We start from the raw sequence: 13,442 nt of genomic DNA, 5'->3' as shown, positions 1-13,442 counted from the left end.
TTTAGACTTGTGAGCTTTTGCACTGAAGGGTCTGAGAACCTGTGCTGTAGGCAAACTGGGTTTGTGTAACAATTTGACAACTTCTATGTCTTGAAAAGTTTGTGGGAAAAGGTAAAATGCGATAAAATCTTCCAACTTCAGTCTACAATAAAGGTCAAGTACAGTCTGACATTTTAAAATGTAGTGTCTACAGATATTTTAATTTTTGGAAGGAAACAAGAAGCGGTCTGCTTTTACACTCAAATACAAAATACACACAAGATAAAACAGTCAAGCACTCTGAACAGGGACAACCTCCTGATACTATTTAATACTTAGATGTCAGCACTGGTTAATGATTTTTTTTACTCCTGTGTGCTATGCTACTTTGAACACAGTACATGTGTACAAAAAGTCATTATACTGTTGATTTTTTTCAGGTGTTATGAGTGTGACTGTGATTGAGTGCATGCGAGGAGTTTCTCTCTGACCTTTGTTACAACAGAGAACACACAAGAAACATAAAACCCTAAAAGTTACTCTAAAAGCAGTTCTCCCAACATTAAATACAAAGTTGTAACAACGGCTGTTTCTAAGATCAGCGTTTCTTGGTCTTTTTGGTGCTGCTTGATGATTTGGCTTCAGAAGTGGTTTTCTTTGGAGGAGCCGGGTCTGTTACTGGTGGTGGGGAAGGTGGTGGTGTTTTCTTTTTCTCTGCAACACAAACAGTGTGTGTCTATGCTTTAACAGTGTGTTATTGTCTCTCCTTCTCAGTTAAAAGTTAAAACAGTTAGTTATTTGCTCGATACCTTCACTACTTTTGGGCTCCAGGCTGGACTGATCGTGCAGTTGTTTCTCCAGGTCTTTAATCTTCTCCAGTGCTGCCTGGAGGGCCTCCTCAGCCTTCAGAGCTCGCTGCTCAGCACTCTGGACCTGCAACTCTGACTCACTGACAAACACATGCAGATAATAAATCTGGCCTAGACGCACTTTGCAAATCCACAGGTCAATAGGGGCCCATTCACTTTCTGAGCAACTGCACTCAGCTGAAGTGTGGACACGTGTACCAATTATCAACCAACAATGTTTGATGGTTACTAAAGCAAATTGGTTATTTTTATTTCCGTGTTACCCTCCTGATGTGATTTTGTTTAATAAACTCCACTAGAGTCTGCCAGATGTGAGAGTTTCTTTTTGACTAACTATGAAAGGCAAAACAAAAGCACATATTTTCAGCCATGGTAGTGATTGCTGCTCATACTAGCTACCCAATTCTTATTCCACATAAAGTGGAAAAATCATCACTGTCTGTGTGGCAGAAGAGAGCAAACAGGCAGCGAGTGTTGATAACAGTACATGAAAAATCTTTTAAAAACTGGATATAAAATGTATCACTACTGTTTTGGAGCACTCAGAGAAAAAACGTCAACAGTTTGGAAAAAATAGATTATTATACTAACAGCTTAATAGTACATATTACTACATAATATTCCATAAATGCACGTTCTACTCAACCACAACAAGGTAAACTTACTGCAGTTCCTGTTGCAGTAATCCTACTGTGGTCAGATCACTAAAAGCTTTCTGGGCTTCATCTGTTGCTGGAGACACAACCAACTCCTCACTCTGACAGAAAGAGACAGAAACACAGACACGCCTTTTCAGTTCTACACAAAAGTGAAGGCATGGCACTAATGCTCCCAGGGTTTACAACTGGATAAAGATTAGGCTAAAAGAGTGGAGAAACACCACCATTTCAAAAATTACTTATAAGAACAACCTTTTATGAGTTAATGGTAAGAAAACAAACAAGGAAAAAAAAAGAAAATTATAGGAAATGTAATTGAAATGTTTCTTTTGGACAAATTAAATGATTAATGTGGACTACAGGCTTGAATTATAAGCTTTATAAAAAAAGTTTGTTTTTAGTTGCATATGTGCATGTTAAATTTTTCTGTACAATGGAAGCACTATTCTCAACAACAGGCAAGGGAGCTTTTTACTGTACATGTACTTTATGTTTGTCTTGTATCTGAATATGGATTTGAAAATACGAGTATAATCTAAGCATGCTAACACAATTCATGCAGATATTTCAAAAGTGTGTGATGTAATTGTCTAACCCCATTCAGGCGCACACTGCTCTCTCCCAGCTTTCTTTGCGTGATGTTTCCATCATAGTCAATCAGATTCACCACTGGGCTCTCGCAAACCGTTAGCTCCCCCTGCAGGTCAACAGCAACACTTTTCAATTTTCAGACCCATTTGTAAAATTCACTAATGTCTGCAACACAAATTTCCAAATTCCATGATACTCCAAAGATTTCCTGACCTGAGGGAACAATGAATATAACATAGAGAAATAAAGTATTCTGCATCTTATGTCTTTTATCACAAACAGGTCTAAAATCTGTTTATCTGTTTTTTGTTTTGTCTAATGTGCAAATTAAAATGTATCCAATAACACTTAATTGAAACTGTATTAATACCTGACAAATCTCTTTTTGTTCTTCTTCTCCAATAGTGCTCTGTAAAGAAAGAAGAGTACTATCACTGTCCTCATCATTATCTTCATAATTAGGATTAATTCTGTATAAGCAGTTATGAATACCTTATCTGTCACACATGAACATTATAAGACATTATAATTCAGGTTTATTTACACAATAAATGGAAACCAAAAAAGTGCTAGTCAGGAAAATAAGAATAAATGTAATTCTTCAGCCTGCATAATAGTTACTCATGGTCAAATTATAATTATTTATAGACAACTGATGAATCTTAATGATTTAAATGTTTGAATAACCTTGTGCATGAACAGTAAACACAGTGCATCACATTGAAACTAAAGCAGAGTGTAAATATTACAGAGTGTAGTTCAGCTTCTCACTCGGACTTTTTGAGCTGTAAATGTCACTGACCTCCTTCAGTTCTGCTTCAATCTCATCTTTGACCTCTTTGGCCTCATTGTCTGCTACAGGCTCGGCTGAAACCTCTTTGTTCACCTGAAAATGCATGCGCACATACAAATAGCCATCATCAAAGTGCACAAAAAATATATACCTTTGATGTTCCTCTCATTACGTTCACTTTTCAAATCAATTATTTTCCAGATTTCAAACTTTGTCTTGAGGTGATCACAACTTAAATAGGTAACTGATGCTAAAGTCAGGCCTTCAAGCATGTTATTTGATCAATCACAATTGCATTTTCTGACATCGGCTCTACTTAGTTGTCACCAGCCTTTCAAGAATTTAGAAGAAGTGATAATGTTATAATTTCACAGAAACCACTATTTGTTATCAAATGTTAGTCACAAAAAATAGCTAATTAAGTGAAAATGTTTAAGCAACCACTGTCACTCTTCATCAGCAGTCATCAAAATTAATCAAAATTCAAATTAGGTCTATCCATGCTGCTTGTATTTGAGTTGAAACATCACCAGAGACTCCAGGCTGTCTGTTGGAGAGACAGGCACATCACTGCTGGAAGTGGGGTCAGCCTGTCTGACACACAGCTCCACAGAGCCACCTTCCACTCCTGAGAGCAGGATTAAACTGGTCTCCACCCAATCAGTGCAGTCCCTCTGAGGACAGACACAGAAACTTACACAGAACACATTGCAAAGCTTACAATTACAGATCCTGTCTGTTGACACAGTTGACACTCCTGCTGGATTTTTGCAATGATTTTACACATATCAGCTTGTTGTTTACCTGTAGCTTTCTGCACTCATCCATCTCATTTTCACCTTCAATTTGATGTGGGTTCTGCAGAATCTGCTCCTCCACAATCAGCTGGCATGAGCTAAAGTCAAAAACACACATTCATGATAAGTGAACCCTGGAGACAATCCTCTCGTCAATCCCCTCCCAGACACACATCTTGTTTACTTTCTGTCTTTTAGCAACTAAACATGCTTTAGCCATAATTTCTTTTCTGTACATTTTTTGGTTATCACTGCACTCTGTAGCAAATTCTATTGTATTTATTTAATTATAACTTACTCATATTACTTGCATCTGAAATCTAAATTGTAAAAATGGATATAACGTCTGTTACCTGGTGATGTATTTGGAAAAAAAGCCAAGTTTCTCAGCCAGCACCTTGGCATCCTCATCCAGTTTCTGTAGTGAGATGTTTGTAATGTATTGGTGATCCTGTTCTTGGCTCTGGTCCTCACTATGGTCAGACACCATAAGGAGCAACAGATCCAACATCCAACGAGTCTGAGCCATTTGAATGGAATTGACCTGGTAGGAGAGGAAACACTTAAACTCAAGACAGCACCTTTGTACATTACAGCATATTTTTTTTAACAACAGAAAGCCAAAAGGCAATTCGTATAAAAATAATATATTTCAGAGTATCACTCTCCTCTCCCTCAACAACCACAATGTCCCCGATGAAGGCCCTGAAACCACAAGTGCTCTGGAGCTGCTTAGTAACCAAAGTATAAAAAAAACAGTAGCAGGGTGAAGCAAGGTGTTGGAAAACAAATAGGTTTTCTATAAAGACATCACTGTGAAAACTGAGGAGGCTGGAAGGGCCTGCAAAGATGTGGATTAAATGACAGAGAAGATCCACAAGAGATATGTGGTTTAGAGCCTTTTCTGCAGAGGGACATCAGTAAGTGAACATGACAGTTCAAAGATCAGAGCAGAAGGGAGGAAGATTGAGCATTGCAAAAACAGCAAAGAACTCTAATATTACAGAAACCTTTGCTAACCAAACACATTCTTTAAATAATAATAATAGTAAAAGATAGATAGTAGATTATAGTTTTTGCACCATTTAAAAAAAAAAAAGTAAACTTCTATTGACAGTTTGGCTGAACCTTGTTGATGCTCACCTCCTCCATTAGTCTCTGGTTCTCACAGTCAGTGAAGTTGGACAGGCTGGTTATGAACTCCTGCACTTTGTCTAACATCTTTTCTGTCTCTGCACTGTTTCAAACACATACACACACACACAACAAAGTGTCTTAGACCATGACTGCCAGGGAGTATCTCAATTTCAGCATTAAAACATATGTAGTCTTAATTTCTCATTGAGTCTTGTCTTTTGATGAATATACCTGTTAATGTGTATATAGAAGCTTAGAGGCTTAGATGTCTTCTAAGAAACTACTACTTTATTGGGATGTTATCCAACTTAATACATGTATTTTCACAGGAAGTATTAATAAACAATCAGGGGGTTTGAATGAGATTTGAAATCAAAATTGTGAGTGGATGGCAATTCTAAGACCATACTCATGATTTACATGAATCAGCAAATCTTTGTTGCTGTGTTGGTTACCTACACCTGGCACATTCTCAGAATAGGTCACTGATAAATGACAGGTGTTTGTGCGGCAACCACAGTATATGCATATTTGACAAACACAAACTTCGTCATACTGAAGAACTTTCTAAAGTTTTATTGTGGTGTGAACTTTTCTACAAAATGCTGATAAATGAAGCATCTGTTTTTCCCATTAAATTCACAGTTTTTAAACTTACCAACCAATTATACTGAGACAGATTAGTGTCTACATTTTAGGATAAGTAGTAATACCATTAAACGCAAAACTTACTAAAGGTTGAGCTTGTGTTTGTCCTTTTCATTTACTGTCTGCACAATGGAGATCTTCTGCAAGGCTTCTTCAGCCAAACTTTGCCAATTGTGCAGTCCCTTTTCCAGCCTCAGCCATTCAGAGACCAGCATCTTTTCTGGACAGCCAATCACTGCCCCAAGCTTGGCGACCCAGGACTCCATCAATCCGAGCAGTGACACGATCAGTCCGTGGATTCCTGAAACAGCATGGCTGGAATCAGTTACAACAGACCAGTCCACATCCCAAGGATTTACTTTTTTAATCCCGACAATGAAGCCACTTTAAGCATGTTGCCCTGCAATGTTTATGAATTAATTAATTTATAAATCATTAAGCCTTTAAACAGTTTCCTCCTGTCTTATTGACAAAGCTCATAACGAGGCAGATATATGAAGTCTCTGTAATTAGAGTGTATGTGTGTGTGTGTATAGAAGGTATTACTCGTGTTGTGGGGACATAGACCTTTTTTCGAAGTCACGTTGTGGGGACCCGTCTCCCTTTTGGAGACAAAAAGCAAGTCCCCATAATGTAAATTAATACATTTTAGGGTGAAGTACTGGTGAAGGTTAAAGTTAGGGTTAGAGTAAATCTTGAGGAAATAAATATAAGTCAACGTAATGTCCTCTGAAGTGATGGAAACACAACTCTGTGTGTGTGTGTGTGTCAGTGTTTGTTTCAGACATCCATTTGGACTACAGTCAAACAGAAACTAAATCAGTGTCAAGTGATAGTGTCTCTAGGCCTCAAAATCATACTCTTTAGCTCCTTTAAAATCTCTCACATGTTAAAAAATGTTAATATTTCGGCCCTCACCATTCTCTCCACTGACTTGCGAGTCCAGCTGTTTGTGATGCTCAGATATGACCCTGGCCAGCTCCATTAGGACCTGCTGGCCTCCAGGAGGTTCACCATTAGGGCCCAAGTGTCTTCTGAACAGCTGAAGGCTCATATCCAACCACCTTTCCTGAACATGGCCAAGTTCGCCTAATGTCTGCTGGCAGCAAAGCAACTCCTCACCTTGATAATGCTCACACTGCAGGGCCAACATCTGCAGAGACAAGAACAACAAAAGACAATAAAGGATCATTTTCTGCTGTACTATATGACCCAACATATGCCACACACACTAGATATTTGGAATAAAATCTAAATGAAGGTTGGTTAAGTGTCCACTGTCTTATTCTACTGCTACACAAGGTGTAGATCACATTTTATCATTTGGAACTACTAGTTTGTCCTGAGCTGAAGCATGTTTGAGCATCAAGCCAAGAGTTCACTGCTCAGTTAAACCCTAATCAGACAATTTTTCATAGTTTACGCATTGTGGCAAGTGATGATAAGCATTGGAGATGAGGCTAATGAGAGATAAAAGTGATGAGATGTTGCGATTATATCAGAAACATTACACAAATGAGACAAATCAAATACATCAGATAGATAACATCAATGAAGGCAATGAGAAAAAACACACACACAGAGGAAGTAAATGCATTGTCTTACTTCTGACCACTGCTTCAAATCAGCATGAATCCCTTCCACTGAAGCTTTCTCATATTTTGGGTCAGTACACCTTGAAAAGGAGAAGGAGCATCATTGGCATACACAATCACACACACACACACACACACACACACACACACACACACACACACAATACAATACACACACAGATCAATCTCCTCTTCTATAAATTGTTCTGAATGATAACCACCTACACCATACTGGGTGTTTAGTCCCAATAAGAATGCAAAATTAGGTTATTATAGTTTTCCAGGGACTGAAACATCTAAAGAACTTTTTTCAGGTAATGAGATTTTGAGTTGACACTCTGTGTTTTAGATATGATCTCATGTGAAGTTTATTTTAACTTAGGGTGGCTTTTCATAATAGATAATCATAGTAAAATATTAAATGATCTCATGTGGTATTTCTACTCGTCTGTACTTGTTCTGTGTGGTGCAGAAGGCGAGCCACTTAGTGATGCCTTGCTGGATGGCACTGATCTGGTCACACTGAGCATGTTCAGTCTTCTTCAGCTGAGACATGAAAGCAGTCAGCTGTTCTCTCCAGTAGTCTGTAAGCTCCATGATGATATTCAGGTCCTCTGTGTCCTACAGCAGGATGGTCACTGTCATAGTCAGAGTCTAACAGAACCACCTGGGATATTTACAAAGAGGAGTTATGGGTTTTTGCAAAAAGTGCATTTGTTACCTTTGAAGCGAGGTACATGCTGCAGTGCTCTGCTGTCTTAAACCAGCTCTGCCCATTGAAATGCAGTCGTTTGACCAGCTCCAGCTTCTTCACACTGATAACCTAACAATCATAGAAAGATATATTGAAACTTGTTTGGAGAAAATTGACAGTTGAGTAGAAATTGTGTCCCAGCAACCCAAAAATACTGATGTAAGGTTAAAGTTAATACATACTACCAAACCCATTAACAAGACTGTGCATATTATAAAATTTTACCCATTAACGGACAAATCTTTTTCATACTATCTGTTTCAACACTGAACATGGATACATGGAGTTTTCAGAAAATAAAACCCTAGCTATCCATATTAATAACTTTCTTATTCCTTCTGACAACCAAAATCAATTAATCTATTTTATTAATCCACCATAATAATACGCACGTCACTGACATTCAAGGTGAGTACAGCTGTAAAAAACGAAACATAAAAATCATGGCTCACACACCTTGAGGGCAAGGCAGAAGGTGCGTTGGCTCCAGCAGTCTCTCTCCTCAGTCATCTGGAGCAACTGAGTCTCAAGGCGACCCCTCTGCAGCTCATACAGCTGATGGTAACCTTGAACCACACTGAAAAGAGCACATAGATCATGTGAGAGGGAACACCGGGTCACATTTTGTACTTTTGTACTGCCCATTTGTTGAACTACTGCTGTACTTAGGCTCTATCTCAGAATGAAAGGTTTGAAAATTCAGCTTTTTTCTTTCTTGTTATATTTATTTGGTTCTCTTCAACATTTTTTGCAAAATGAATGAAGGATACAGTATAGAGTGTCTTTACTTATAAAGTAGTTATCCTTTATTTTAAAGTATATCATATCCATATATGTAATTGCCTCTGTTTCTCATGGATTTTTAATCAAGGTGCAAATATGGAATAATGAAATAAAATACTCATGGCAACCAGATAAATAATGTTCACGCTGCTGAAATTAGGAATGCATCAGCCTGTTGTAGAATTAGAGTTGGACTGAATTAACTCATGTTCAGTTCAGTCCTACAGGGGGCACTGACTCTGAGTTGGTGTGAGTCTGATCAAGGGCATCAGCCAGCTGCTGGTGAGCACGCTCCGCCTGGTGGGAAACATAGGAATCATGGTCTCTGATCCTGGACAGTTCCCTGTGAGCAGGACACACACACACACACACACACACACACACACACACACACACACACACACACATACATATTGCTATTATTTTAATTTCTTGCATTTATTATTTCCTCTTAAAATAGAATTATTCCATCAACATATTCCAATGTTTACTGCACACAGTTATATCATTCATCGTGACCCAGCAGCCTGACCCCTGACCTACGTGCTGAGCTGCTGGATTGACGTCTTGATGCGATGGATTTCCTCGGTTAGCCGGCGATCCAGAGCCCGCTGTGCCACTGCCTCGGTGTGCAGAGCCTTCAGACGGCGGGGGATTCGCTCAAGCAGGGACTGGTAGCGCTGTCTAGACACACAAACACAAGAGCTGCTGGGAAAAAAACGTTCTCTGCGGTCATTACTGGAAAATAGTTTCTGAAAATGTCACATTTTTCCCATACTATCTGTCAAAATATGATGCAGAATTAACTCGAGGCGCCAAAAAAGTAATAACAAAGCAGAATTGTGCTTCATTTGATATCAGTTCTTATTTACATCCATATTCCCATTATAGGCTTTTAAGTGGCTTCAAGCACATAAGGATTATGAGACTCCTTCAACAAGTGATAAGGTTTTGTTATTTTGGCATTGTCCTAACGTGTTGGCTGCTAACCTGAGTTTGGCAAGCAGCTGTCCTCTCTCGGCACATCCCACACTGACCTGCCTGATCAGTTCATGGAAAACAATGTTGTAGATGTTCTGCTCAGTCTGCACCAGCTCCAGCAAACCCTCCATCTGTAACCAATTTCATCACATTGTGTTTATAATTTCTACAGATAGCTGTACTACTATAAGAATCACTTTATAATATCACTGAGCACTTCTGTTTTTAATATACAAATCATCATCAACACTCTCCTATCATCAACATGTTGAGATTATGACATAAATATTACAAGCAAAAAGAAAAAAACACTACACATTGTGATGTAGATTTTATGTTTTTGCTAAGACATGAGCAGAGACTACTTGACCTGGGGTACATAAAAACCTCCCTTCTTTAATCTTACATATTTGATGATGATGTTTAGGATAGTGCTGTTTTTTTTTTCAAGTTTTAGGCTATTTACTGAATGAAAAGGTTTGCTGCTATGTTTACATGTTCTGTACATGAATGCAGCACAATACTAGTATCAGCCATACGGACACATAGAAGCTTGTGTACTCTGTTTGTTTGTCTGTCTACCTGTGAGAGCTCAGTTAGCTCCTGACTCTGCTGATCCACTCCAGCCTTCTCCAGCATGTCGTCCATCATCCTCATCAGCTGAACAACTTCCAGTCTGCCACTGGGCTTCCTGGACACACAGAACATACACACAAATTTGTATTACTATACATTTACTGACTTTTCTTTTGCAACATTCATCCCTTACCCTACAAGCACTTTGCCTACCCCATGGAATACTACTTCCTACAATTAAGCTGTACTATTGCTAACAAAATCTCCCAGTGAAGACTACTGGACTGGACAGGCTTATCTGTAAATAAGATTAATTCATATTTTCTACACTCACAGTGAAGGAAAGACACGTATCTTCTGCTCGTCATCCTGCAGTTGCACTGTGAAGGCACTGAGAGAGAGAAGGAACATGAGAGGAACTTTTTTCCAATTCCAATTTGACAATGACAATATAAGGATGCCCAGTTAACATCAATAAAACAGAGCATGATATATCTGTCAACATGAAGAAGCTGAACATATTGAAGTGGACTCACTCCTCAAAGAACTCCAGGCTCCGCAGCCCTTTGTTTTTCACAATGTGATATTCTTCTGGAATCAGACTCTCCGAGACACTCAAGTTCTGGGAGACAGAGAGGCTGTGACTACATGACACACTGTATACTTGTGCATGCAATAAACTTCAAACTACTATTAAATCATGGTGCATTTAAGACTGTGGAACTTTCTACTACTGAACACGAAAAACCCAACTACCATGGAAATGTCAGATTTCTCTCTAACTTTTTAAAACACATTTACAAGGTTTCTGTATAGCAAAGTTGACTTTTGTGCATTTGGGAGACTAAACGATGAAAAACATATGCTACTTAGAAACAAATCTAAATGGGTTGAGTAAGTTTAAGAAGATAATAAACTGAAAATGAAAATGTAGGGTGTTTTCTCAGGCATTCTATATTTTCGCCATGAAGGTTTAAAAGCTCAGAAAGCCAAAACAGTTCAGCTGAGCCGGTTTACCTGTGTGTCACCGATGCCACACCTGTCAGTCAGAGGTGGGAGGGCTGTTGTCTTCCTCTGGGTCACCATAGCATCACACAGGAATGAAATATCCCTGTATGAATACCGTCCACACACACAAGAGGAAACAAGCACATTTAGTCTCTTTAGATCATCTGCAGATTGCAGAAATCCGAATTTAAGACTTTTGAGACATTTAATGTTACCTTGATTATGGATTAACTATCAAATTAAGGAAACATGCCTCTTAAACAGTCTACTTTTGACAGACCCTAAAAATTATAGTTTTTTTGGCTTGACCGGTGTTATGAACAGAGCAAAGTGAGAACCAGACTGTTTTTTTTTCCTCTATTAGTGTCAAGGTAAATATGCATGCATGTGTATGTGTGCATGCAATTAATATTTTACAATTTATCAAAACACCACTGACTCTGAATCTTTGTAGAGACTTCATTATTACAACATTGTTCATGTAGTCTTGTTGGTCTAACTGACCTGCCAGCTCCAGTCAGGGATGTTGGCTGCTCCAGAAAGTATTTGTATTTCTTGCGTCCGAGTGGGTGATGCCAGACCGCATCTGGCCGTCTGATTCCGCACCCCTTTAAAATACGAATTCAGTTTAGGAACACTAGTGTCAAATTATTTCAGCCACACAGAAATAACCCTCTGCAATCAGTTTAAATATAAATGGGTGTTCAAAGGTACCTTGCAGTGCCGATGGTGTGCAGTGTGTCCCAGTGTTTTCCTGTTGCAGACAGTGGATGTAAGGCTGACCAGCAGTTCATCTGGGATGATCTGGTTGTGAACAAGATGTGGCTGTGTCTTTCTGCTATCCACTGGGACTTGAATATTCAGTTCTGCCACTGAGAAAAGATAGATTCAATTTAAACAAACCAGCAGGTGTATAACTCAAGCTCTGACCTTGTTATGATGAATGATAAGCGTATATACAGTATGTGTCTTACAGTTTAATATTCCAAACATATTTTCCTTGCATTATGCACAAGGAGCATTGACATATGACACTTCAGGCTTCCCATATTTGATTGATACTCTGCCACGGATTGTGAGAAAAATCTTTCAAGTGCATCAGATGGAATATTTTTTGTTCCAGCTGGATAGAAAAGTCTTAGAGGAATCTGGAAAGCAGTAAATTATGTCAAATGACCTGCAAGGTTTTTCAAACTTTGAATAGAGTGACTTGTTTACTAGCTTCTTTCAAGGCTTTATATTCCCTTTAAACTCTTAAAAATTGCAGTAAAACACAATTACACAATTACATTTTGCATTTTTGAAAACATTTAACATTGAATGAGCTGTTTTGTTTTTAGTAGTTTTTTTTCTTTACTATTGTTTTACTTTATTTTCATAATATGGATGTAATTCGGTAAAATCTGGGGGGAAAGTGTGACCTGTATTTATGAGAAGAGCACACAGCCTCCGCTTTGTAATTAGATAGATGTGATGTAGATTCATGTGACAACAGTAAAAGGACATACAAGACTACATTCTTCACATACAATTAAATTATCGAGGATAAAGACACAATAAAGCTTTTTTCCATTGTGGTCCTCTTAGGGGGAAAGGGGTAAGATGGCAGATATTCAAGTCAGGCAAAGAGTGGTTAAAACGCATGAAATAACAACACACAATCAAACAATTAGACAAAGACAACAAACAGAAGAATTATATAACAAGAAATAAAAACTTATGATTGACTTTTCATCAACCATTTCTTTACCAAGAGTTTAAAACCCCTCTCAGTAGTCTGCTGTTGCTTCAGAGAACCTGGAGAACAACAGTGTATAAAAATACATTTTTGCGTGCAGAACTCTTGAATCTAAAAGGAATATGTAAAAAAAAAAAAAAAAAAAAAAAAAAAAAGAAGAAGAAGAAGATGAATTTATGAGAGGCAGAACGTTTGGCAATTGTTTCTAACGGTGAAATGAAGTGTATCCAGCTGGTTATTTGTTTGTTAAGCTCAGTTAGCCTCCACCACTGACTGCACAGTGACTTCACCTCTGGTGTCCATCGCTGGCTCCGACCTCGATGAACTTGGCGCTGAACTGGCTCTCATTGACGCAGACATTCCCGGAGATAATACACGAAGGTTTTGCCAGAACAATTATGAAACAAACATAACAAAGTCATGTGGGCTAGAAGTTAGATTTATCAGCCAAAAAAAGAAAAAAAAGTTGGGGGAAATGTCTCTTCCACTCTCCCCTGAGCTTCAACTTCCTGGTCGCGTTGCCATGGAAACGCC

At 38.5% G+C, this 13,442-nt stretch overlaps 1 protein-coding gene across 4 annotated transcripts; it reads right to left on the bottom strand.

The window, feature by feature from the left end:
* Window positions 1–171: 171 nt before the first annotated feature.
* axdnd1 (axonemal dynein light chain domain containing 1) lies at window positions 172–13,422 on the bottom strand. Of its 4 annotated transcripts, none has more exons than XM_044361017.1 (26): window positions 13,199–13,421; window positions 11,885–12,042; window positions 11,675–11,778; window positions 11,180–11,273; window positions 10,699–10,784; window positions 10,497–10,553; window positions 10,169–10,277; window positions 9,596–9,717; window positions 9,149–9,289; window positions 8,844–8,948; window positions 8,279–8,399; window positions 7,790–7,891; window positions 7,523–7,689; window positions 7,079–7,148; window positions 6,392–6,626; window positions 5,558–5,774; window positions 4,832–4,925; window positions 4,042–4,232; window positions 3,696–3,786; window positions 3,422–3,565; window positions 2,901–2,984; window positions 2,469–2,507; window positions 2,103–2,204; window positions 1,514–1,605; window positions 789–928; window positions 172–693 (listed from the first exon to the last, which is right to left on the bottom strand). In XM_044361017.1, the coding sequence occupies exons 1-26, from the start codon at window positions 13,266–13,268 to the stop codon at window positions 578–580; spliced, it is 3,051 nt and encodes a 1,016-aa protein (XP_044216952.1). In that variant the 5' UTR covers window positions 13,269–13,421; the 3' UTR covers window positions 172–577. The 4 variants fall into 4 exon arrangements, with proteins under 4 accessions (XP_044216952.1, XP_044216954.1, XP_044216953.1 ...); XM_044361020.1 differs by having other exon boundaries at window positions 630–720; window positions 13,199–13,422; XM_044361019.1 differs by lacking the exon at window positions 2,103–2,204.
* Between the last annotated feature and the right edge of the window lie 20 nt (window positions 13,423–13,442).

The sequence above is a fragment of the Thunnus albacares genome, chromosome 9, assembly GCF_914725855.1.
Source record: "Thunnus albacares chromosome 9, fThuAlb1.1, whole genome shotgun sequence".
In the NCBI taxonomy this organism is placed as follows: Eukaryota; Metazoa; Chordata; class Actinopteri; order Scombriformes; family Scombridae; genus Thunnus; species Thunnus albacares.
Note: the sequence above shows the minus strand (reverse complement) of the source record. Positions and strands in the feature narration are given on the sequence as shown.